Source organism: Lissotriton helveticus, chromosome 1_1, assembly GCF_964261635.1.
Source record: "Lissotriton helveticus chromosome 1_1, aLisHel1.1, whole genome shotgun sequence".
Taxonomy (NCBI): Eukaryota; Metazoa; Chordata; class Amphibia; order Caudata; family Salamandridae; genus Lissotriton; species Lissotriton helveticus.
The window spans coordinates 54147711-54173840 of NC_136057.1; the positions used below are offsets into that span (position 1 = coordinate 54147711).

At 46.3% G+C, this 26130-nt stretch overlaps 1 protein-coding gene across 1 annotated transcript in view; it reads left to right on the forward strand.

Moving 5' to 3' along the window:
* The window catches only part of LOC144758169 (uncharacterized), a 93158-nt gene that overhangs the window by 29856 nt on the left and 37172 nt on the right, over positions 1-26130 (forward strand). The window contains exons 2-3 of the mRNA XM_078646415.1: positions 17297-18596; positions 21816-21917. Coding sequence (XP_078502541.1) covers positions 17327-18596; positions 21816-21917 — 1372 coding nt within the window. The 5' untranslated portion in view covers positions 17297-17326. The remainder of the gene's footprint in view (positions 1-17296; positions 18597-21815; positions 21918-26130) is intronic.

The window sequence follows — 26130 nt, forward strand, 5'->3', positions numbered from 1 at the left end:
AAACAGGTGATTGTGTGAGATGTGAGGTAGACCATGTGGTGTATGGTGATACTTTTTAAAAGATGCATAGTCAGAGGAGCAGTTTGAAAACTGGATTTCCTCATGGAGATGAGGCTTATTGCTAACTGGGGGCTAACAGGGGGCTCTTGGACGATGGGCAAACGGTTGCGCTTGTCCTGCTTGATCTAAGCGCGGCCTTCGACACCATCTCGCACAGCAGACTGCTTGCCAGGCTGAGTGAGGATGGTGTCGGAGGGACAGCGCTGGACTGGATCGAGTCCTATTTGTGCAACCGGACGTTTCAGATCTCGTCCTCTCAGGCTCAGTCAGGCACCTTTGTTTCACCCCATGGCGTGCCTCAGGGCTCAATTTTGAGTCCGCTATTTTTTAACCTGTATCTCCGCCCTCTCGCCGATCTAGCAGAGCGAGTAGGTCTAGAACTCATGACCTATGCGGATGATTCGCAGATTATTTTTTCTCTCACCAACTCGGAGCCTTCATCCCCCTCTGCGCTGAAACTAGGTCTTCACGAAGTCTTCAGCTGGATGTCAACGAACCAGCTGAAGCTCAACGGGGAGAAGACGGAGATCCTTCTCTTAGGTAAAAACAGAGACCTGTGGCAGGATATTCATTGGCCGCCATCTTTGGGCGCTTTTCCTATCCCGGCTACCCAGGTCAGAAACTTAGGGGTGTGCATCGATGATTCACTATCGATGAAACAGCAGGTCAATAAAGTGGCTGGCACTTGTTTCACTATCCTCAAATGGCTGCGGAAGATTATCTGGATGCTGCCTGTTGATACCCAGAAGACCGTAGTCAATGCACTTATTACATCTAGGCTTGACTACGGTAACATCTTATACCTGGGTTCCAACTTAGCCGTGATCAGGCGGCTTCAGCTAGTCCAGAACTCCGCAGCCAGGCTGCTGTGTAAAATCCCCAGGACAGCAAGGATTTCGAAGCACCTTAAGGACCTACACTGGCTCAGGGTTGAGAACCGGGTTCGGTTCAAAGCTTTGACCTATATGTTTAAGATCAAGACAGGAACCGCACCAAAATATTTGCAAAAACTAGTTAGGCCCTACTCTCCTGCACGCAATCTCCGCTCTTCAAATGGAGCAAATTTTGTGGTTCCTAGATTTAAACTGGCCCGAGTGGGAGGGAAATCCTTTTCCCATCTGGGACCACTCCTTTGGAACTCCCTTCCCCCAGCTCTACGAAAGGAGGAGAACTTTGCCAGCTTTAAGAAAAGCGCTAAAACATGGCTTTTCAATAAATAATTGTGGTCCTTGGCCGTGTTGCTTTCTGTGTTGTCGGTCTCGTAGTCCTGGCGCCGGGAAACCCTTTGTGGGTATCTGCGCGCATTATAAATGCAAAAAATAAATAAATAAATAACTGCCTGGACAAGGGAACCCAAACCCTGCGCTTGACCAAGTCATGAAGTTTTACTCTCGAAGAGAAGCTGTATCTTGGGGCAGTGCAGGCACCTGGGTGATGTTCAAGGCCCCAAAGGGCATTTAAGCCATCGGTGGCATTGAGCACACTCCACCGTCCCCTGCAGACCAGGCCCTGGATACAAGCTTCTTCAGAAATAGCTGGGAGTGTCAACGCACCTGCTGCACAACTCATTCTGTCCAGCAGGCAACTATAAAAATTTTAAGATAACTCAAATGATCTTTCTGCTGGAGAGCCAGCGGAGTCTGGTGGGTCATCCTAAAGTATCGTAGAAGCAGGGCTCGAGTCGGGGTACCACCAGGTGGACGGCGTCCTCCCACTTATTTTACCGGGTGGACAGCGTCCCCCCGCCAAACAGCTGGACTTCACTCTTTGGCCTCTCTGGAACGAGGAGCTCAGAGCACGCTGCTCATGCGCTGATTTCTCAGATGCAATCGGATCTAAGGGGTGAGCGAGGGGAGGCAATGAGCCCGATGGGGCAAGCCACCTTTTCTGATGTCACTTCCTGTTGTGACATCACTTCCGGTGACAGCGTCCCCCCACTTCTTTTTTTAGGACATGTACCCTGCATAGAAGGTTTATATGCCTGCTACAAAGAATGTGTAACCTGTACATCACGGAACTGTTTTTTGTAGATAGCTCACTGGGCTACTGCTTATGTCACAGATCCTTTTCTTACAGTTCATAAGTTACAATCCTCATATAACGCATTGAGCTATGAACTCATCAGAGCTGTATGGTAAAGATTAGAAAGTTATGTATATTTTTTTAAGTCTTTCAGTATCCTAATGTTGATGGATTTTGTTTGGGTAGAAATACATTCTTAAGGCCATTCTTGTATTACATTTTAAATCTTGTGTGTGTGCTTCAGCAGACCAAGCAGTTTTGAAGTATCCTGCCTCCCAGTATGGCTGACATTACTTTTACGCCCTGCAGACTTCATTGTTATGTATACACAGTTTGACACACTTCAGATCGTCTTTGTAATGTGTGTGGTAAGTGTTTGGACACACTGCACTTGTAGTGCTATAAATAGAATACATGTGAGAGGGGAGATGACAGGCTTTGTTTGAGGGTGGTAGTTATGGAATCTATGGGGTAAGCGATACCAGGGGGAGGGGCAACAAAGAGAGTCTCACCAGGCACAGCGCCAAAGCCGCCCCTGCCTGACCCTGTCAAATGGCTTCTTTGCTTGCCCCTAATCTGCGAAAATCAGATCAACACACAGGGATCTGGCTATTATTCCTTCTACTTCCCTTCACACCAGCTGTAAAGTTAAGGAGAGAATAAGTCCTCATGTGACGCAACTGGTGCTATGTAAAGTGCTCTGATTCCTTTGCGTCAACTTCGCGCTATATAAAATTCTGTAAAAAATCAAATAATAGGGGGCTCTTCATTTTGGACTGCCAAGTGCATTGAAGGTTAAAATGAAGCCTTCATGAACCCCTTTCTGTTGTCTGTCTTCATAATGATCGAGTCCTGTTTCTACTACTTTCCAAATCCCTGGGGAGCCTACACCCACAACCAAGAACGTCATATTCAAAAGAGGTTTCATTTGACTGCATTAGTGAACACAAGTGGGGAGTAACTGCACTCACCCCCCCCCCCAGTCAAGATATTTGCTGATTGTCAAAGTGAGACCCTTCGTGCAGTGATCTGACCTCACTTTCACTTCACAGGTGTCCTTCTTGTGTATATTCGGCATATGGCCGCGCTTGGGTCTGTTGCACCAATCTTTGCATCAAGATTGTGAGGACAGTGGTCCTACTGCCCAACATTTGCCTACAAAGGGCCTGAGTCATAAAAGTAATTTGAGTCACAATCCTTACTTTACTACGCCTAAATACTTTTTGTGAATGCCGAAAGTCGTAAAGTTAGGATTTTGCCTCAGATTACTTTTGTGAATCGGGCACAAAATGGTTCATTTTTCTGCAATCAAAGCATGAGACCTACCATAATTACCCACAAGCACCTGCTCTGTGTACGGTCAATGCTGCATGACTGGGTTGATGGACCGCAAAAGCCTGGTCTGACATTCAGCAGTAGAGTGTCAGACTTCAAATCTGTATTCACCCCTGGGACTCTTTCTATGGCTTTTCAAGGCAGCTTGCTGGTTCCTTTGACTATTTCCAGTGTCTGCTGGTCCTGGCTTCTCTGTTGCATGATTGCCAAATAGCCACAGTTGTCTCCATGCCTCTTTCCCGGGTTTGAACTATTCTTAATAGTCAAGTCAAGTCAAAAAGCTTTATTTCGATAAAATATCATTATCATAAAAGCAGTTTAAAAAGAAATGGTAATTAATAATAAAATAAGTAACACATATCCAGTTAATAACACGAAATATAACATTTACTAAAATAAATATTGTTTAAGAAAAGATTAAACAGAGTATTTAAGCTTTCTGGCTCGAATAGCCCAAGCCCAAAATAAAAATTTTGCTAGGGCACAGGCATAGGGTACATAACTGTCCGAAACAAGTATCCTGATTGCCTCATCATGGCTCCTAGTTCCCAGTTGCCGACACAAGTTTTTCAGCCACGCCCTTCTTGGATTGGCATATTCCTTGCAGACAAATAAGAAGTGGGCTAATGTCTCTGGGTGGGCTGAACATGATGGACACAAATCAGTTTTGTCTGTACAGGATTTCCATGTTTTGGTGAAAGTGTTCAGTGGGAGAGTACCCGTTCTGAATTTAAAATACAAGGACCGGGCAAACGGTTTCCCAATTATGTCTAAGTAGGGTTCTCGCCTGGGACAGTCTTTAAACATCAAAAAAGCCTCTGTAAGCCTGCCAATGGATGAGCTAGAGTGCCTTTGGGAGCATGTCCAATCCCGATAAAGGTTTTTAAGTACTTGTTTTGGAGGAGAGGTTCTGCTAGACCAGGAATCCAATAGGCCCAGGCTCGACAATAAGGTTTTCATATCAGTTAGCCATTTGACTCTAGCCCAGTGTGGTGACTCCATTATTTCTTCCAGACTTCTGGCATAGGCACTATTCTTAATACTTGAAGTTCTGGAGGCATTCAAGGTCTTCAAAATCTGTACATTTGCAAGTTGTAATAGTCCATGATGAGTCTCACCCCCTGCTTCAAACCCCGCTCCTCTTTTCAGGTGAAGGGTTTCAGAGGATTGACACTGGGTTAAACAAAGCCCCTTTCTCCAGAAGAGCTCTGCACTAAGGCTGGCTGGAATGTAAATGAGACTAGTTTCATGTGGGTAATGTCGCACATGCTTGTTCGAAACTGCATCATTATGCAACATCATGCAAGGGCTCACAGTTTACAGTAAATTTACAGCACCTTAAAATAACCCCACACTGAAATTCACCCGTGCTGCAGAAAATGGCGCAAGGGTGCATTTTGAGCTAAAATATGGTGCTAAAAGTCAGTGTTGCTTTCTCTTTTGTGCAGATTTTTGAAATTGTGCATAATTGCACAAAAACAAATTGCGTGGATTTTACACATCCACACACACACACAGAATTCTGTCCCTTGGGTGAGTTAGTGTTCAGTAACTGAGGGGAAAGCAGCCTGCTGCACTGCAGGAGAATCCTCAACTTGTAACTCTAGTTCCCAGCCTGCTGAAACCTGTGCTCTTTTATAACCTGCAGTTGTCTATGGAGTTGTCTTCCATATCTTAGTCGAGCAGAAGAACGCGCATGGCTTCTTGCGATGGGCCATGTCCAGTGCCTTTTGTTGCTGCCTATACGTAGGCCTGCGGCAGGAACCTTGCAGTGCACCACAATACCACAGGGATCTCTGGAGAAGAGTTGCTCTGACTGCTCCGTCCCATCCCCTATGCACGCATTGGGCTCCCAGAGCCCCTCACAACATCCCATTGTAAGTCTACTTGCAGAAGAGTATGTGGTTCCATAATGCATTCCCCACTCCTGAGAAGAGCTTCTGAGCCACTGGGGTTCTCAGCCTGGAGTGAGTACTTTCTTAATCTTCATGTACTCTAGAATCCACAACCGTGCCAGGATTCTACTATTATCACTTCTGATGCCACCTCTGGCAAGATAAGGGGGGCTTCTCTCAGCTGGTGCAGCCCTGCAGGTACTCCATTTTAATGGACATAGAACTAAATACAGTAAGTTAGCTATACATTGAAACTGGTACATCAGAGTTGGATATCCCCAGGATGTTTAGAACTGACTACATCTGCAAGATGGGATTTAGTTCAGTGCATAGATCAGCATCTCACTTTTGTTGTTGTCCTTGACAAATGATGCATGCTTTCAATATCGCCCCACTCTATGGTCCTTGTGGGTTTTTGTGTGTTTTTTTTGGGCATTTCAAATTCCAGGTACTTTGATGCCATGTATTTAATTTTGAGTATTTCCCCCCCCAATCGGGGCATGTTAATTAAAGTAAAGTTGTATTTTATCATCCAGCCAGAATAAGTTTCCATTTGAACATTCGCTTTACTAAACATTTTATAAACCTTTACAGTCCAACCTTTATAACCGTCACACCAGGCATCATTTTCATACAGTCCTGGTTACTGCATGGATGGCTTCAAGAACTGGCTCAGGTTTGTAGTTCAGCTATTAATGGTTGACATGATCCAAGTCGAGCCAGTCCCAGAAGATCCACTAGTTGGCTCACTTTGAGTGGAAAAAAAAGCCTAACACAACATACAAGTTCCGTAACAGACCCCACCCCATTTGATCAACTAAACCTTTTGGAAAATTACATTTCATGCAGCTATATGGATCAGAAACTGGCCTGTCAATTGTTTGTGGTGCACTATGTGTAAACTTGCCTCGTGGGAAGTGACTTTGCACCATTAGGTCTTTTTAGGTCTCCCTGAGCCAGCGCATGCGCTGCTCGGAGAGACATTTAGTAGGTGAGTTTTCAAAGTGCTACTGGCTGGCCTAGCGCTTGCGTTCATGCGCGCAGGCCGGCCATCTGTCTTTTATTAGCACCACTCGGCCGCACGTCTTTCACTTTGATCGCGATCAATTTTGCTTTCACGGCCGCGCAACCATTACTTTTACTGCCGCGCGGCCGCTCTCTTCTTGTTTATATGACCTCCAGAGGCAGTTATCCATCGTCTCTCACACTGCTTGTGTGGTGTTCTCTTTACAATTCTTTAAAAAATATCAGGTTTCACATGATGGCTAGAAGGCTTCCAGTTTCTTACACACACTTTCTCGAATCGCGTCATTCTTAAGACCGAGCCCAAAAATGCTTTGGTCTCTCAGACAGACTCATAAGTGATTTGGTGTCAGGCGCAGTGACTACAGGTCGACTCGACTGATCTCCCAGATGTGCATTGGTTCCTGACACAGAGCTTAGAAATAATTGTCCCCTATGCCTTGGTCTCCCCTATAGCAAGCACCTCTATGTACTTTGCTCCTACTCCTCTGTATTCTTTTTTCCACTTTATTTTACTGGGTTTCCCTAGAGGCCTGGAGCCTGTGCATAGCGCGAACTTGGCCCAAGGGCATTAGGGCGCTTTACACGAGCATCCGATTGTAATACCGTTTTAAGCACCCGGCTTTAAAGGGACATAGTCAGCCCATTGAGGGTAATTGCCAGCTTGCTCCTGGATGCAGAGTCGTTTGTGTTGCAGTGCTAGCCTTCTCTGCATGCTAATGAGGCCGTGATGTCAGACAGTCGTTCTCCCTGCACCGGGACAGTAGGGGTTTGCCATGGCCAGAGCCTGTGTGTTTCATTTCGATGCAAATCAGCGCCCCTTGCTTGCAAATCAATAATCCCCAGGGTAGTTAAGCGAAACGCGAATTCCCCTTTTAAGCGGGTGCGCATGTTGCTGTTTGAAATTGTTGGCAATGCAGCAACAATCAAAACAGATTGCTTTAATGGCGCTAATTATTCAAGAACGCTGATGCTCTTGGTAGTTGACCAAAAAGTTAGCATACTTTCCATTACGGGTTACTGCTTTATATTAAACGTGTGTTTCCTGTATTGCCGATGCATCTGCACAGCTGAGTTACGCAAGCAAAATGGCTCCAGCCCTACAGAGGGGTTTTAGCGGTGTGGAAAACATCTGCAGCCCGTCAATGTTGCACTGGCATGCTCGCCTCTGGCAGGCCATAACGATGGAGCGTATGTCTGCCATTCTTACAGACACTAAGTAGAGTTTTGACTTTATTTAGGCTCCTCTGGTTCAGTTCCTCTCTTCGGGACTTCCACTTTTCTCCTGCCCCGCCCACAAAAGGGCACTCTATCTCTTTCAAATTTGACGTCTCCAGACTTCATTGTCACCTCACAAATCCCTGCGAAATAACATAGGCTCTCGCCATCCATTTGCTTATCCTGAGCCTTCCTTCCGATGATGTAAACTATTAGTATTCCTCTCACTCATGTTAATTGTTTTCATTTATCCCTTGTTTAGGATGTTTTGGTGCTATTGTTTTAATGGGCAACTGACATGTTTGAATATTCTCTACCGGGCAGATGATGTTGCATGTATCTACTGCTATGCAATTGTTCCCTATATTACTAGGTACTGAGAGCGACTCGCTATGAATCTGAACCTTTCATTAGCTCCATGAAGGGACAGAGGGTCCTCATCTATTGTAACATTGTCATACTGCTTACTTGTGCTTTAAAAACTCAATAAAGAAAGTTTGAGGAAAAGTAATTTCACACAGAATGAAAGGAAATTGAGAAAACCTATTTATAGCCCAAGGCCGTCAGCATCCCAAAAAACAAATATGCATTGCCCCTTAAAAAAACGTAATCCTACAAGGGCCTCTACTCCTAACTTCAGGCCACCCAACAACAAACAAACAAAAAGAAACAAGCATTGGCATAGCCAATAGCTCTCGCCTTTGGGACCTTATAAGTGTTTAGTTATGCAGCACAATATCCTTGGTGCAACAACAACATCAACTGTTGCTGGCTGAACACTTATAAGGTCCCACAGGCGAGACCTATTGGCTATGCCAATGCTTGTTTGTTGTTGTCCTTCTCCCTATTTTTGTCTCTTCTGCTAAGCACGAAAACTTGCTGTTTACCCAATTCACTAACATCTAAATGTTGCCATATCTATTTTTCCATTTGCCTGTTTCCGACTCTTTTGCCTATCTCCGGATCACTCACTTTTGCCCTCTCCCCCCACCCGTCTTTCTTCACTGGTTGGCAGTTACTTGTCCTTTCTCGACAATCCTGTGGTTTAGTTTTCTGCCACTTAACTGCATATTTAATTTGCCTAATATTGTACCTTTTTATTCTCATTGCCTCTTTTCCACTTCTCTTCCTGTTCTCTGCCTCCGTAACCCTTCCCCTTTCACCCTTCCATATGATAATTTTTCAACGCATTGTCACCTATCTCCCTTTATCTCCTCTGCTTTCTCCCTTACTATGTTTCCATCTCTTCAGTTTTCTCCATCTCTTTTTCTCTTACTAACCTCCTCCATTCCCAGTCTTCCTACTCGACACATTCTGTGGTGTGCACATCATGCACACACTTGACACATTCTGTAGCGTGCATATCATGCACACACTTGACACGTTCTGTAACGTGCACATCATGCACAAACTTGACATGTTCTGTAGCGTGCACATCATGCACACACTTGACACGTTCTGTAGTGTTCACACCATGCACACACTTGACACGTTCTATAGCGTGCACACCATGCACACACTGTGCACATACTGGGCCCGCTCTGTAGTGTGCACACCATGCACACACTTGAGACGTTCTGTAGCGTGCACACCATGCACACACTTGACACGCTCTGTAGCGTGCACACCAATGTGCACACCATGCACACACTTGACAAGTTCTGTAGCATGCACGACACGTTCTGTAGCGTGCACACCATGCACACACTTGACACGTTCTGTAGCGTGCACATCAATTTAGTGCACCGCGATCAGTCGGGCTTTATGCCCCACAGGAACACGGCTCTGAATTTGCGTAGACTACACGGTGTTCTGGCCAGGGCCCGAACATTGCAGGAACCAGCTATAATCGGGTCACTTGACGCAACAATGGCATTTGATACGATTGAATGGCCTTATTTATGGGCGGTTTTGGCTAAGTTTGGGTTTGGACCAGTGTTCATTGCCTGGATACGTTTGCGTTACTCACTTACGAAAATCACTTATGGTGGTTTTTGATGTCTTGGCATCCTTTGGGATCAATTCGGGGCTATCAATCAACTGGAAGAACTCGGTCCTGTTTGTATTAAGAGGGGACCCCCCAGTACCTCTTAGAAACTGTCCCATTCGGGTTAATGCAGAGGGGTTTAAGTACCTTGGGATCTTCGTGTCCTTGGAACCCTCCATTAGATATTCCCGAAATCTTCTTCTCCCTTTTCATCGGCTTCGGAGTGATGTTTCCAACTGGAAGAAGCTTCCTCTCTCACTGCTGGGTAGGGCTGCCCTCTTTAAAATTATGGCTCTCCCGCATTTTATATACGCTCTGCAAAATACCTTAGATGTAGTCCCCTAGAGTTATTTCCATAAAATTGAATGCTTACAGCGGGACTTGTTGCGGGAGGGCAGACCTCGTATTGCCTTAGATAAGCTGACTCTTTCTTGGTATGACGGAGGCATTTCCCTCCAGGATATCAAGAGATATTATTGGGCTGCCCACCTTGCAGCAATTAATCACTGCACCTATGGCCGAGTCGATGACCCAGGCTACGCCATGGATAAGTGGCTTTTTCCGGGCGGTAATTACAATAGGGCCCTATACTCTCGTCCCAACAGGGTGCTGTTAACAGGTCCCACTAAACATTCTACACATATCTGGCATGTGGCCACGGGATCCATGGGTTGGAGAAATAAAGTGACCATGGCAACCCCACTATGGGATTCCGAACAACTTGGTAAGCTGTGGAAGTCGAAAGGCTTTGACAGGTGGGAATTCATTGGCATCTCCACGGTTGGAGATATCTGGGGGAAGGGGAAGATCAAATCATTTGAAGAATTGCAAAGGGAATATAAACCCGCACAATCAGAGTACTTTCGATATGGACAGGTTCGACATTCCCTCCGCTCGGCGTTGCCCGGTGAGACGGAACCTTCGGAGGCTTCCCCTTTGGTAGATAGAATATTAGATGGACACCTTCCTGACAAGACAATTTCTTTAAACATATAGAAAGCTGATTAATCATAGGACTGACTCCGTTAAGGCATTAAGAGATACGTGGGTGCAGGACGGCATTGAGCTGGATGAGGAAGACTGGCAGATAGCTGTGTCCTCACCTAGGGAGGTGGCAATCCCAGCTCGCCTCCGGCTGGTGCAACTCAAAATCTTGCATAGAATTTACCTTACGGGACCCAGATTGGTACGTATGGGGCTTTCAGAATCTGGACTGTGTAAAAGGAAATGTGGTCAAGTCCGTACTTTTATGCATATCATCTGGGAGTGCGAGCATGTTGCCTCCTATTGGAGTAGCATTCATAACATCATACATGGAGTACTTGGACTGTTCCTATCTCTAGAGGCCAGGAGATGTTTGCTTAATGTATGGGAGCCCACTGATTTAAACACTTCACAGACGCAATGGGTCACTCTATGTCATATGATCGCCAAGCGAAATATTGCCCAGCCGTGGGGAGCGGAGCAGCCACCTTCCCTGGAGGGGTGGGAGAGAGATTTAGATTGGTCTATGTTTAGAGAAAAAACTACGTACCTAGCTAAGGGACGCCCCCAGAAGTGGACATTGGTGTCGGGCCTTGGAACAGCTATAGGGGAGAAATTTGTACACCACCAAGGGCCGCTGTCCTGGAAGAATCCCCCTCCCCGTGAAGTTCCAATGTAATTGGGAATATTGTCTTACCTGTATCCCACGATGTATGCTCAGCTGCCATATTTGACCCTCTGTAATGTATATTTTTGCTGATGTTTGTTTCAATAAAAAGAAATATAAAAAAAATGCTCAACCCAAACACCGTAAAACACAAAAAAAACCGGACGCCTAAAATTCCCTATTTCAAAAGTGAAAGTATATTAGCAGCACTTGTCCGTGATATTAGCAGTTCAGGAGAGATGCTGGCAACTGGAGACAGTTGCAAAGCTTGCATCTTTGCTGCATTATGCCTTCAGTTTTGGGCCAGACCAAGCTTCAACAACTAGACCGCAATTTAAAATGGCCGACTTCTAAGTAACCTCTGGTTATGATAGATGGGTTTATCCTTGCTGTCACTCAGCCGTCCTGTCAGTAACCTCTTGTCATGTTAGATGGGTTTAGCCTATCTGTCACTCAGCTGTACTGGCAGTAACCTCGGGTTATGATGGATTGGTTTTTCCTTTCTGTCACTCAGCCATCCTGTCAGTAACCTCTGGTCATGTTAGATGGGTTTTCCTCGCTGTCACTCTGCTGTCCTTTTAGTAACTTCTGGTCATGCCAGATGGGTTTATTCCAGCTGTCATTCAGCCATCCTTTTAAGTTACCTTGGGTCATGTTTGATAGGTTTGTTATTGCTTTCACTCAGCCATTCTGTCCGTAACCTCTGGTAATGTTAGATGAGTTTATCCCTGCTGCCACTTATCCGTCCTTTCAGAAAACTCTGGTCATGTTAGATGGGTTTATCCTCGCTGTCACTCTGCCGTCCTTTAAGTAACCTCTGGTCATGTTAGATTGGTTTATCCTTTCTGTCACTCAGCCGTCCTTTAAGTAACCTCTGGTCATGTTAGATGGGTTTATCCTCGCTGTCACTCAGCCGTCCTTTAAGTAACCTCTGGTCATAATAGATGGATTTCTCCTTGCTGTCACTCAGCCGTCCTTTAAGTAACCTCTGGTCATAATAGATGGATTTCTCCTTGCTGTCACTCAGCTGTCCTTTAAGTAACCTCTGGTCATGAGAGATGGATTTCTCCTTGCTGTCACTCAGTCGTCCTTTCAATAAACTCTGGAAATGTTAGATGAGTTACTTTGCTGTCACATCCACGGTGAATACTATTCTGTCTTTTGGAGGATCTTCATTAACTCACGTCTTCTTTCTGAAGTTTCTGAAAATCTTCATTAATATTTTCAATTATTTAAACTTATAAAAGTGATCATAATTTCCCAAAAATCTCTTAGGCTTAGTCTTAATGCTCTAGTACTATTCCATAGGTAGCTTCCTTTGACGTTATGTGATTGGGCGGCCAAGGCTAATAGGGGTTTCAGAGACCTCCAAGTTTATTCCAAGGGCAAATATGTACGCTGGAGAATCCACTCCTGGGCAGAGCACTGGTTATAGTGGGGAAAGTGGTTGTCAGAACTCGAGATCTCAGACCTTGAGGACAAGGTCTCCGTTCAGCATCAGCCCAGCTCTTTGTTCTGGTTGTGCCCTTAAGGGGACTGAGGAAGGTGTCACAGTCCACAATCACTAGAGACATCTTCTTTTAAAAAAAAGGAAAAATAGTTTTACTTACTGTGGTCTTGTAGAAGGTCATTGATAGTGGGATGCACAAGCACTTTGGTGTCTTGTATAAAGGCATTGATAGTGGGATGCAAGAGTGCTTTGGTGTCTTGTGTAAGGTCATTGATTGCGGGATGCAAGAGCGATTATGTGTCTTGTAACAAAGGGTCAGTGTTGGGAGGTATATGAACCCTGCCCAAGCATTTCTGCAAAGTTGTTAGGCTCACATAGAAACAATGCTGTCTTTCATCATGAACATATTTCTTAAGTTGCCTTCCCTTTCACACAATAACCTTTTACACACATGTGCGTGTGTGACAATGTTGGATTCGTTTCTTTGAAACCTCTTCGCTTACAGCGTCCACTTTGCTTAACCACTTGCATGCTAATGACAAGGTCAACTCGTCATGGTGCACAGCTAAGCTGTGCTCATGACAAGGTCAACTCGTCATGTAAAATGGGATTTTCAAATATGCAGCACAGCACGGTAAAACCCCTTAGCAGCCAAGTGGTTAAGAATATCACGACTCCTTGAACACCAAGGCCCGACATACATTGTGCAAATGTTCTATTTTTCATTCACGGGTGACATAGCTATCTGTAGACCATAACAACGCTGTCTTGCACAGGACTCGCAAGGATGCTTTACATTATAAATAAACATCCGTTTCCTGGTGTTGTAAGAAGAGCGATTTGCCGTCATTGGCGAGGTCTCTACATGATGATGCTTCGGCCCAGTAGCTTGCTGATATCTCTGCAAGGGGTGTCCTGCTCTTGACCACAATGGAGACCTCCATTCTTTCCCTTCAGGTAACAAGGGTTGGATCATCCAGTACGTGGATTCTTGGCAGAACACACACACGCCCTTGCCACTTAGGTTAGGGACGCATACTTGGAGTACGCCAGATTTCTATATTGTTTTATATGCTTGCATGTATAAATTGTTTTAGCACTATGGTGGAACTTTTCATTCTGTTTACTGTCCTAATACTTCTAATAACTTTCATTTGCTTCTGTCTATTGCTCATTGCAGCACATATATTCTACACAAGAATCACGTTGGTTCAATAAACTTTGAAAACATCCCACTGTGTATTCCTAATATATTTCTCTGAGAGGACGAGAGCACGAGTGACTGGGCAAAAGGATTCTTAATCTGTGCTTGGTCATGGTAAAGCCTCATTGCCAAGCATGTGTTATGCAGCATCTGCAGAGCTTTTAAGAGCTGACAAAACCAGATCATAGAGGGAATGTTATTTTCCAAAATCAGCTTCCAACGCCACACGATGTCACTCAATACCAATTTAAGGATCTAGGTGACACAAGATTATCCCAGCAAAGACCTTCCCAATAGTGCCTAGATGTATGGTTTGCCTGTCTTGGCCATGGAGCTGACCACTCTTTGCAGACTGAAACAATGGAAGTCCCAGGTCAACTAATGGAAGTGCGTCTGAGAGGCAGGAAATGTCCTAAACAAAAAAAGAAACCTACCAGCTGGAAGGAAACTTTATGTCCTTAATAGAAATCCATTCCGAGCAGGGCATTTTCACCTCTAAGAAAGATGATAAAGTTCTTGATTTGTAACTGGTCCTTTAAAGAGCCACCACAAGCCTGCATGGTAATGTTCATTTAGGGGGAACAACAGGCTCTTACCTTACTCCAACCATGACTTTGCCGTATAATTTCCACTCTACGGTAGGAACTGCACGTTTGTGGATGGCATAACTGTTGGGATGGTGCCAGACTGATTCCAAGCACCCCCTCAGGATGTGTTGTCCTTTAGGCCAGCTAGTTCACAGTGCCACCACAAGCCCCTCTAAACCTAGACGAGTAGCCATGCTAATGATGCCTGCCCATCACCAGTTCTTCCAGTTACCTGTTTTGATTCCCTCCCTACCTGTCTGCGCTCTCGTCTGTCCAGACTCCTCTTTAAAGTAGGTCGACACGTTTGGCCCCAACATTTTGAATTCTGCCAATGGTATCTCTGAGAGGTGGTTGTTCGAGAGCTGGTGGTTCAACTCTTAAACTGTTCTATGTTTGAACCACGGTTCACGCTTTAGCTGTATGAATACGGAAAGTGATCAGTCTTTATTTTTATAAAACACTTTAGTGTAGAACTTAGGGAGCTGCATTAGACTGGATGCAACATTTTGCCTTGACTTTACCAACTGTAGGTTGCACCAGCTTACATAAGAAGTTCATAAAGAAGTAAATATACAAATGTCCGTCCAATGTTGAGAAAAATCAGAGTTCTTTATTCTTCTTTACAATATTGACAATTGTACACCAAACAGCCAACACGTTTCGTTCTATACGAAGAACTTCATCAGGGCTTTAAAACAATATGTAAAACACATATGTAATACAATATAATGAAATGCATATTTTTATACATATGATTTATTGTATACAAACAATTAATAGCATAGCCTAAAAAACAGGAGAACCTGACTTATCTCCAAGAGATTGACAATACTCTCATTTTTAACCTAAAAACCTCACAGATGATTATATTTGTTAGTTTAACCTAATTCCTACTTGTTGACGTTTCTCACAAGTGTTCCTTGTTAAGACCTTTAAAAAGTATACATTATTGCCCATTGGTTGGACATAATTTCTCTCCAGAGTGAAAAGAATTGTACATTAAATCTGCATTTTTTTTAGAAGAAGAGTCAGCATCAGAGCATTTTAGAAAGCATTCCCCAGTTTCAGAACTCAGGTATACCGAGTAATCAAACTCAATTTCATCAAATATGACCCTCATATTAGACAGCCAAACCCATTATTCATAACAACAGAATTGAACCTACCAAATCAACGTACGTTTCTGGTTTGGCCTGGTGGGATTGCTCTGAGATAGATTTCAACTGGAAGGCTAATATCTTGCTACTTGCGCTACCTTTGAGGACGATTTGGCATACGGGACAGTGATAATTACAGAGGGTTGAGAACAGGAGTCGTTTGTAGAGCAATAGTGTATCTAATGCAGTGGGGGAACCTAAATGTCTCTCCATATGGGTATGTGTATGTCGTAAACTATCCAAATATGTATAGCTACGAAATAGGAATGGGCGCCTTTACTGATGAGAGAATATATATTACATATGAGACGAATTGAGGCCGGCCGCTTAATGGTGTATAATTTTATTACAGGCACATCAGCCGTTCATATTTTTTCCGAATCGGATACTGGCCTGATGCAGTTCTTTTATTAGGTAAGCGGGTGCTCATTATTTTGGGCATCAGAATAGATTGGAAGGGCTGAGATTGCTAAATGGGGTTGAATTACCATAAATATACATTTGGAGACTGGAGTTCCGACGGGTTCTATGAACGATGCGTTTTTTTGTTATTCCCTTTTCAAGGGTGCTAGAACCAGCACATTATAGTATGCCAAAGGCCTTGAGAACATGACTATCGTTTTATATTTTCTCTCTTTGATATTTTGCAGGCATAATTAGACTTAATTAGTCTCTGCCTGCAGACACTGTAAACAAAACCGGTAGGCCACGGTGATTGACCAGTGGAATACATTAGAAAACTACGCATGCACATTTTGAGTCGGAATTTGGAAACATCTAATTGATTTGGTAGGTGCAATTCTGTCGTTATGAACAATGGGTTTGGCTGTCTAATATGAGGGTTATATTTGATGAAATTGAGTTTGATTACTCGGTATACCTGAGTTCAGAAACTGGAGAATGCTTTCTAAAATGCTCTGATGCTGACTCTTCTTCTAAAAAAAAATGCAGATTTAATGTACAATTCTTTTCACTCTGGAGAGAAATTATGTCCAACCAATGAGCAATAATGTATACTTTTTAAAGGTCTTAGCAAGGAACACTTGTGAAAAACGTCAACAAGTAGGAATTAGGTTATCGGTAAAAGACACGAAGGCAATAAAAGTGAGTGATGTTAACTGACAAATATAATCATCCGTGAGGTTTTTAGGTTAAGAATGAGAGTATTGTCAATCTCTTGGAGATAAGTCAGGATCTCCTGTTTTTTAGGCTATGCTATTAATTGTTTGTATACAATGAATTATATGTATAAAAATATGCATTTCATTATATTGTATTACATATGTGTTTAACTAGCCCTGATGAAGTCCTTCGTATAGAACGAAACATGTTGGCTGTTTGGTGTACAATTGTCAATATTGTAAAGAAGAATAAAGAACTCTGATTTTTCTCAACATCGGGTGGACATTCGTATATTTACTTCTTTATGGACTTCATATGTTAGGTGCTGCAACCTAGAGTTGGTAAAGTGTATTTGGGTTGTTCTAACCGCCCCAGAGGAGCGGCAGGGGCAGGGGAGTTGCACACATTGTGAGCAGAAGGCTCAGTTTTCAGTTAAAACTATTGAGGAGATTCTATAAGGAGTGAGGTGCATCACAAAACCAAGGGAGATTTTATATAGGTTGGCCGTTCTCTTGTTACTTTGAACTTTTTCCCTTGATTTTCTCGTTTTAAAATGTTTCTGTTCTTTTTTCATTCCCTTTGCAGACAGTGGATCGCAGAACATCAACATTCAGAATGTGGAGAGCGCAGGCTTCAGAAAGGGATGGAAAAGTCCTAAATTCACCTGAAGGTCTAAGAGCAACACTTGCAGCCTTTCCAAGTCATAACTTCTCTGCTGCAAGACCACGACCTGAAGATCTCCACAGACCTGGAGGCGCCAACAACCTGGGCTCCCAGATCTGTGGATGGACCGCCCAGGAAGAGTTTGGAAAGCTACCAATGCCAAACACTCTGCTTTTTGGGTCCTGCCAAGAAAGCATCCTCATAAATGCTTTGGAGAAGGATGTGAACAACTACAGCACAACTGTAAGCAGGACTCGCACCCCCCCTAACATGACCTCCGATGCGCACAGTGGTCCTAATCCAGAGTCCCATGTGGGGCACCCTCCCACTCTGGGAGTGTTTGCCATGCTAGAGCGGCTGGAAACCAAACTCGATAACTTGCACAATTCAGTGGGAGAGGTGCCTTCTCGAGTTGCACATCTTATGGAAAAGATCTGGGTAGAAAAGGGTCGAGATTTCCTAGAAGGTGATGCAGTGTCTTTGGAGGCAGTGAGTCCAGCAGGCGTCAGAGATTGTAGCTTCCCCAGGTCCCTTCCAACTGCTCGTCCAGCGCGCCCAGGGGTGCCTAGCCCAAGTCTACAAGTCTTTCCTGATAGTCATGACCCAATGCGGGCCCCCGGCTTACCACCAGTGTTTTCAAGTGAGCCGGAGTTAGATGAACCCTTGAAGCAAGAGCCATTGTCTGTTGATAGTTGGGACCCAGAAGACAGCCAATTCATGAAGCCACCATCCCCAGGGGTGCATGACTCGCAGAAGGACCAACGACCAGGGCCCATGCTGCAGACTCGGCTGGACCAGCAGAAGGAACTGTACCTACATCCAGGACTGCTGGGGGGGCAAGACCTCAGCATACATCTAGTTCTTCCAGCTGGACAGGGACTGCAGCGGGACCCATGCAAGGAACCAGGGCATGAGCCACAGCAGCACCACAGCTTGGAACTAATGCTTCCAGATGGGAAGGAACCAGGTGAACACCTAAAGCCAGACTCATTGCCCGTTGGTGGGCATGGCCCAGAGTGGAACCAGCGCACGCAGCCGGTGCATCCTGATGTATATGAGGCAGATGTGGATTACAAGGTAGTGTCACCATGTACTGATGCCCACAGTACAACCGCACCCACATCATGCCTCGGACGGGACACTCTCCGTGCAGGTGGGACGGCTCTCACAAGCTCATTGGCGAGAAGAAGTCTGGAATCGGTTCTACTACCAGCCATGCCAGGTATTTGTTTCACAGTCTGTGTTTACGCAGAAGGGTACTTGGCTGTGTGGTGGTGGTTTGTTGGTTAATGTGCACACTTCAAGATCTGTAGGTGTAAGGCATGGGCTGCGGGTGCTGGGACGGGCAATGCGCACCCTACAAGAACCTCCGCGTACAAGACGGAGCCTGTGTGATGTGGTGTGTGGGACAATATGTCCAGTGCAAGGGCCCTGGAAACTAAGAAGGGGCTGTGGTTGTGGACTGGTTTCGGGCATTGTGCACTGTACAAGAGGGTCTGAAATCAGAAAATGTCTCTGTTCTCGGTTTGAGGAGAGTTGAATATCAGAAGTGGTCTGCCCTCTCCTAACATCCTGCAGACCACCCCTGATATTCAACTCTCCTCGTACTCTGCACATTGCCCTGGACACCCCAATGCACCGACAGTCCCATAGGGCCTTGTACTCTGCACGGTGCAGTCACATATACTGCCGCAACGGGTGAGAGTGTTCTATACTATCTCATGGACCCATACCCATACTGTCTGCTTGGGGCAAGAGAGTTCAGTACTGTCTCATGAAGTCACCTATACTGCCTGCTAGGGGCACGAGCATTCTATACAGTCACATGGAGTCACCTATACTGTCTGCTAGGGGCGAGAGCGTTCTACACTGTCTCATGGAGTCACCTATACTGTCTGCTAGGGGCGAGACCAGAGTCACCTCTACTGCCTGCTAGGGGCAAGAGAGTTCCGTACCGTCTCATGGAGTCACCTATACTGCCTGCTATGGGCGGGAGAGTTCTGTACCGTCTCATGGAGTCACCTATACTGCCTGCTAGGGGCAAGAACGTTCCATACCGTCTCATGGAGTCACCTATACTGTCTGCTAGGGGCGAGAGAGTTCCGTACCGTCTCATGGAGTCACCTACACTGCCTGCTAGGGGCGAGAGCAGAGTCACCTAGACTGTTTGCTAGGGGCGAGAGCGTTCCGTACCGTCTCATGGACTCACCTATACTGCCTGCTAGAGGCTAGAGCGGAGTCACATATACTGTCTGCTAGGGGCGACAGCGTTCTATACAGTCTCCTGGAGTCACCTATACTGCCTGTTAGGGGCAAGAGCATTCTGTACTATCTCATGGAGTCACCTAAACTGCCTGCTAGGGGCGAAAGCGTTCTGTACGATCTCATGGAGTCACCTATACTGTCTGCTAGGGGCGAAAGCGTTCTGTACTGTCTCATGGAGTCACCTATACTGTCTGCTAGGGGCAAGGGCGTTCTGTACGGTCTCATGGAGTCACCTATACTGCCTGTTAGGGGCAAGAGCATTTTGTACTATCTCATGGAGTCACCTATACTGCCTGCTAGGGGCAAAAGCGTTCTGTACTGACTCATGGAATCACCTATACTGTCTGCTAGGGACGAGGGCGTTCTGTACGGTCTCATGGAGTCAGCTATACTGTCTGCTAGGGGCGAGAGAGTTCCGTATGGTCCCATGGAGTCACCTATACTGCCTGCTAGGGGCGAGAGCAGAGTCACTTAGACTGTTTGCTAGGGGCGAGAGCGTTCCGTACTGTCTCATGGACTCACCTACACTGCCTGCTAGGGGCTAGAGCGGAGTCACATATACTGTCTGCTAGGGGCGAGAGCGTTCTATACAGTCTCCTGGAGTCACCTATACTGCCTGTTAGGGGCAAGAGCATTCTGTACTGTCTCATGGAGTCACCTATACTGTCTGCTAGGAACGAGGGCGTTCTGTACGGTCTCATGGAGTCACCTATACTGTCTGCTAGGGGCGAGAGCGTTCTACACTATCTCATGGACCCATATCCATACTGTCTGCTTGGGGCGAGAGCTTTCTGTACTGTCTCATGGAGTCACCTATACTGTCTGCTAGGGGAGAGAGCGTTTCGTAATTTCGCATGGAGTTACCTATGCTGTCTGCTATGTGTGAGAGCGTTCTGTACTGTCTCATGGAGTCACCTATACTGTCTGCCAGGGGTGAGAGAGTTCTATACAGTCTCTTCCCTGAGGCAGTCCAACATAGCACCTTCCCTGAGGCAGTCCAGCATAGCACCTTCTTTGAGGCAGTCCAGCCTAGCACACGCCAAGGCAGTCCAGCCTAGCACACGCCGATGCAGTCCAGCATAGCACACGCCGATGCAGTCCAGCATAGCACATGCTGAGGCAGTTCATCATAGCACCTTCCACGAGGCAGTCCAACACAGCACACACTGAGGCAGCCCAGCATAGCAAGCTTTAGGTCTGGCGGTACCATTCCAGTAGATGTCCCTTTCATAGTTTGTCATACACCGCTGCCTCTGGAACCAGTCCACCACCACGGGGCATCAAATATGTAGAGCGAGTGCGCAACTGACTTTATTGTTAACCGGTGCAACATGACAATGTGACCTACTGATCGTTTCTGGAGCTGTGAATAAGGTCTACGCGCTTACACTTGGACACTGAGAACCCCCTTCTTTTGGTGTGGACCGGTTTAGTGACCGCAGACCAGCCCTGGTGTCGTGTAGATTAGAAAGGAGCCGTGCAGGGGTGTGGCAGCGACATTAAAAGGCCATTAGCATTAGTGAAAACACTTACTTTACACTCTTCTGTTGTGCACAAAACCTAGTTAGTGGCCAAGTCACGAAGCTGCAATTACTTGTGTAGACTTACTCCTGCACCCAGGTGTAAATCTGCACTTGTTTGAGGATCACCATTCCTGAGTGCACATTTACATCTACTTGTTCACTTAGATGTCTACACCCCCTCAAATTAAGGGGGTGAAGCTTTCTTTAAAACGAATTACAAGGGTATTGGTACTAATAGTAACTTTTCACACATAGGTGGGGGTCTTTGGCAATGTGGTGGAAATCTCCCTATAGGAAAGTGCAAGGAAAATTATTAAAATGTATTGTTCTTCAAAAAATAATGAGCAATATGTATTTTTATTCACCTAGAACGAATAAAAAGAAATGTTCTTACAGAACAACTCATTAGATTAAATGTTTTTTTTAATAACTAATTTAAATATATTAGTTTAATTTATAAATAACGATTTAATAATTGTATTTAGAAAATCCTACCCTCACTGACATTTTTATTTTTAAATAATACTTACTAAATTTAATTAGAAGCCATGTGGTTAGTTTAGTTAATTTATTTAGTAAATGTTTTTATTTTTTAAATTAGGTTTATTTTTTTACTTTTATGATCATATTAATGCTGTGCTCCTTTGAAACAGACTCTATGACCGCCTGCTGTGTGTCTTCATTAAAAGAGACAGAAGATCTGAGACCTGTTGATGATGACACCGAGAGTAAACATGGCAGTGACTGTCCCTCGGGTGAGTGACACGTGGTGGAAGTCTCAGAGCACAAACACACACATGGTCTCACATGACACACACCAAGGAAGCTTACCACCTGCTCTCCCCTGGGGAGGCTCTCTGAGGGTCCTGTATGGGTGTCAGGGGTGCCCTAATTTGGCCAGAGTGTTAAGTTGTATTTCTTCTAACCCGCAGGCCCTGCCCTTTAAAAACGCTCTCCCTGTGGTGCTTCCAGACTGAACACAATACGGTCTGTGGTGGGTGGGACTTCTCCCTGTAACTGTTCTTTACTGGACAGCATGTCTGGATTCACAGAGGAGGTCTGTGTTTCAAAAGTCCCGCCTACCGGCCACACCACATTACTGTGGACCCCCATATATATAGACAAGCATTTGCAATGCAGTAGGTCTCTGTAGGAACTGGGGTCACCAGTTCCCCGGGGGTAGCCTGGCACGAGCAGGTAGGCACCCGAAAGCTCAGGTGTTAAGATCTAACTCAATGTGCTCTATCTTTGTTGCGTTCATACTAAAAATATTGGAACAAACGGGCATGCCTCTACTTTTAAAATGTGAATGGTCAAACTAAACTTTGGTCAAAATGAATTTTTATTGTTTCCTATTATAAACGTAGTTTAAATAGTGCAAACTCAGTTTGCTTCAGATTTTTTAATATAGCTGTTCCAAAGATCAGGTTTGATTTTGAGATTGAAAATCAGTTTATTATAATAACATCTTTATGTGGCACTTTGTACAGTACTTCTACTGGTTCAAAGTGCTATAAATAAGGTTTGTTTCTGAAACTTAAATTAATGGCACTCAGTTTGCCTCCCTCGAAAGGATGAAAGCGCGAGTTGGCCTTACTCGTGACCTGCAGATCACGGTATTTGTCAGCACTGAGAGTTTAACACCTGTAGCCCTCTGGTATGTGATGGGGACTGGAGTTAAGATCTGTTCAAACTTCTCGTGTCGACAGGTTCACTGGCTCTTTCATGGCGGCTTGAGACTGGGCGTGGGACGTGACAGTGGTGGAGTTCCCATTCGTGATGTATGTTCAAGGGTAAGGCTGGCACCCGTGTGCAGTCTATGTGAGAAAGAATGAAAATGAAGAGCATGTGTGACCGCCCTGACTTCGTCAGACGCGGTCGCTCCCTACTGCCCTTGCCCTCTCCTGCCTACTCTACCTGGGTATCGTTAGCGCTGCTCTGGTGATATTTTTAGCGCTAGACCGTGCCTGCATTATTTTATTATTTCTAAGTGCCTGTATTGTTTGCCTTGCACTGTTTCATTGATTTCGAGTGCCTGTGCTTGCTCGCATTGCCGGATCGTTTGTTTACTTGCTGCTGTGACCCATTGCTTGTGTGCTCCGCTCTTCAGGCGCCTCGCTGACCACCGCGTAATTATTTAATCAATTTCCGCCAACCCAGCCTGCGCTTCCGTTTTCGCCGCCATTATTGTTGTTGTTGTGCCCGGAGCCCGCCCCCTCCACCACGCACCCGCCTCCCAGCTGCTCCTCCCTCCCACTAAGAGGCAAGGCTTCTCCCTGCCCACTGAAGCGCTGTGACCGTCCTGACTTCGTCAGACGCGGTCGCTCCCTACTGCCCTTGCCCTCTCCTGCCTACTCTACCTGGGTATCGTTAGCGCTGCTCTGTTGATATTTTTAGCGCTAGACCGTGCCTGCATTATTTTATTATTTCTAAGTGCCTGTATTGTTTGCCTTGCACTGTTTCATTGATTTTGAGTGCCTGTGCTTGCTCGCATTGCCGGATCGTTTGTTTACTTGCTGCTGTGACCCATTGCTTGTGTGCTCCGCTCCTCAGGCGCCTCGCTGACCACCGCGTAAATATTTAATCAATTTCCCCCAACCCGGCCTGCGCTTCCGTTTTCGCCGCCATTATTGTTGTTGTTGTGCCCGGAGCCCGCCCCCTCCACCACGCACCCGCCTCCCAGCTGCTCCTCCCTCCCACTAAGAGGCAAGGCTTCTCCCTGCCCACCGAAGCACTGTGACCGTCCTGACTTCGTCAGACGCGGTCGCTCCCTATTGCCCTTGCCCTCTCCTGCCTACTCAACCTGGGTATCGTTAGCGCTGCTCTGTTGATATTTTTAGCGCTAGACCGTGCCTGCATTATTTTATTATTTCTAAGTGCCTGTATTATTTGCCTTGCACTGTTTCATTGATTTTGAGTGCCTGTGCTTGCTCGCATTGCCGGATCGTTTGTTTACTTGCTGCTGTGACCCATTGCTTGTGTGCTCCGCTCCTCAGGCGCCTCGCTGACCACCGCGTAAATATTTAATCAATTTCCCCCAACCCGGCCTGCGCTTCCGTTTTCGCCGCCATTATTGTTGTTGTTGTGCCCGGAGCCCGCCCCCTCCACCACGCACCCGCCTCCCAGCTGCTCCTCCCTCGCCCCTCCCTCCCTCACCACCCATTCATGACAGATGCGTCTTCGCGCAGCGTTCACGCGCAGCGGTCGCGCCCCATGCGCGCCGAAGGTGCGCCAAAGGTAAGCCTGTCTACGCCCGTCCGTGCCTGGATCGCGCCCAGCGCCAGACCCCCTGGTCCCCGCCGCACCCAACCCACTAGAGTCACATATGATGCCGCAACTCTCCTCGCCCTCAACCCCGGACGCACACCACAATGCTGCGATGCCATCCCAGGACGTACCCACGGCCCATTCTCCTGCCTCTCCTGCAAGTTCAACTGCTTCAGGACCCTCACCAAATCCACTTCCTCCAAACATAGCTCCGAATCTAACCACCTGAAGTGCATCCTGCTTAACACCCGCTCGGTCTCGTGGTACCCGCACTCAATTCAGCGATGACATCACGGACTTCATCAGCCCACATGCCCTCACCTCCGAGAACTACATTCTACTGGGAGACCTCAACTACCACCTTGAAAACAAACACGACAGCAACACCTCCACCCTTTTGAACAACCTAGCCAACCTCGGACTCAAACAACTTGTTGACACCCCCACCCACATAGCCGGACACACGCTCGACCCTATCTTCACCTCCAGCAAACACATCTCCTTCGACCGCACCACAGCTCTCCACTGGATGGACCACAGCTGTGTTCACTTCAGCCACAAAACCACCCTGACCCACCACCGCCCACAACCTATTCCTCGAAGAAACTGGAACAAAATCACCTCCGACCAACTCCTCACATCACTCAACCAAAACCCTCCCCCCCTCTCACTGGACCCAAACCAAGCGGCCACCAATCTCAAGCAATGGATCACCTACAGTGCTGACGAATTAGCACCCCTGAAAAAGCACCAGATCAAATCAGCCAGCAAAAAGGCTCCTTGGTTCAATGATGACCTTAAAAAATCCAAGAAGCTATGCCGCACCCTGGAGAACACATGGAGAAAAAACCCAACCACCGACAACATGGCCACCCTTAAGGCAGCCACCCGCAAACACCACCAACTGATTCGATCCGCCAAGAAATCAGCATTCAAGGATCGTCTCGACAACAACACTCACAACAGCAAGGAACTTTTCAACATCGTCAAAGAATTCACCAACCCCACCGCAGCATCTAATGACATCTCTCCCTCCCAAGACCTCTGCGATGCGTTATCCTCCTTCTTCTACAACAAAATTGCCGACATCCACAACAGCTTCGAGAATACTCCCAGCGATCAACCCTCCCCACCCCCCTCAGCTCCTACTCCGCCAACCAACAACATTAGCGCCTGGAACCCAATCACCACTGAAGACACCATCCGCCTAATGAACTCCATCCATTCTGGCTCGCCAACCGACCCCTGCCCCCACCACATCTTCAACAAAGCTGACTCCATCATCGCACCCCATCTCTGTGATGTCATCAACTGCTCGTTCAACTCTGCCACCTTCCCAGAAAGCTGGAAACACGCCGAACTCAGCGCCCTTTTGAAGAAACCCACAGCAGACCCCTCTGAACTTAAAAACTACCGACCCATATCCCTCCTCCCATTCCCAGCCAAAGTCATCGAGAAAGCCGTCAACAGCCAGCTCGCCGCCTTCCTTGAATCCAACAACTCCCTTGACCCCTCTCAGTCCGGATTTCGAGCCAAACACAGCACCGAAACCGCCCTCATTGCAGCAACAGACGACATCCGAACACTACTGGATAACGGAGAAACAGCGGCCCTCATCCTACTCGACCTCTCGGCCGCCTTCGACACAGTCTGCCACAGCACCCTCATACAACGCCTCAGCAACATCGGCATACAAGGAAA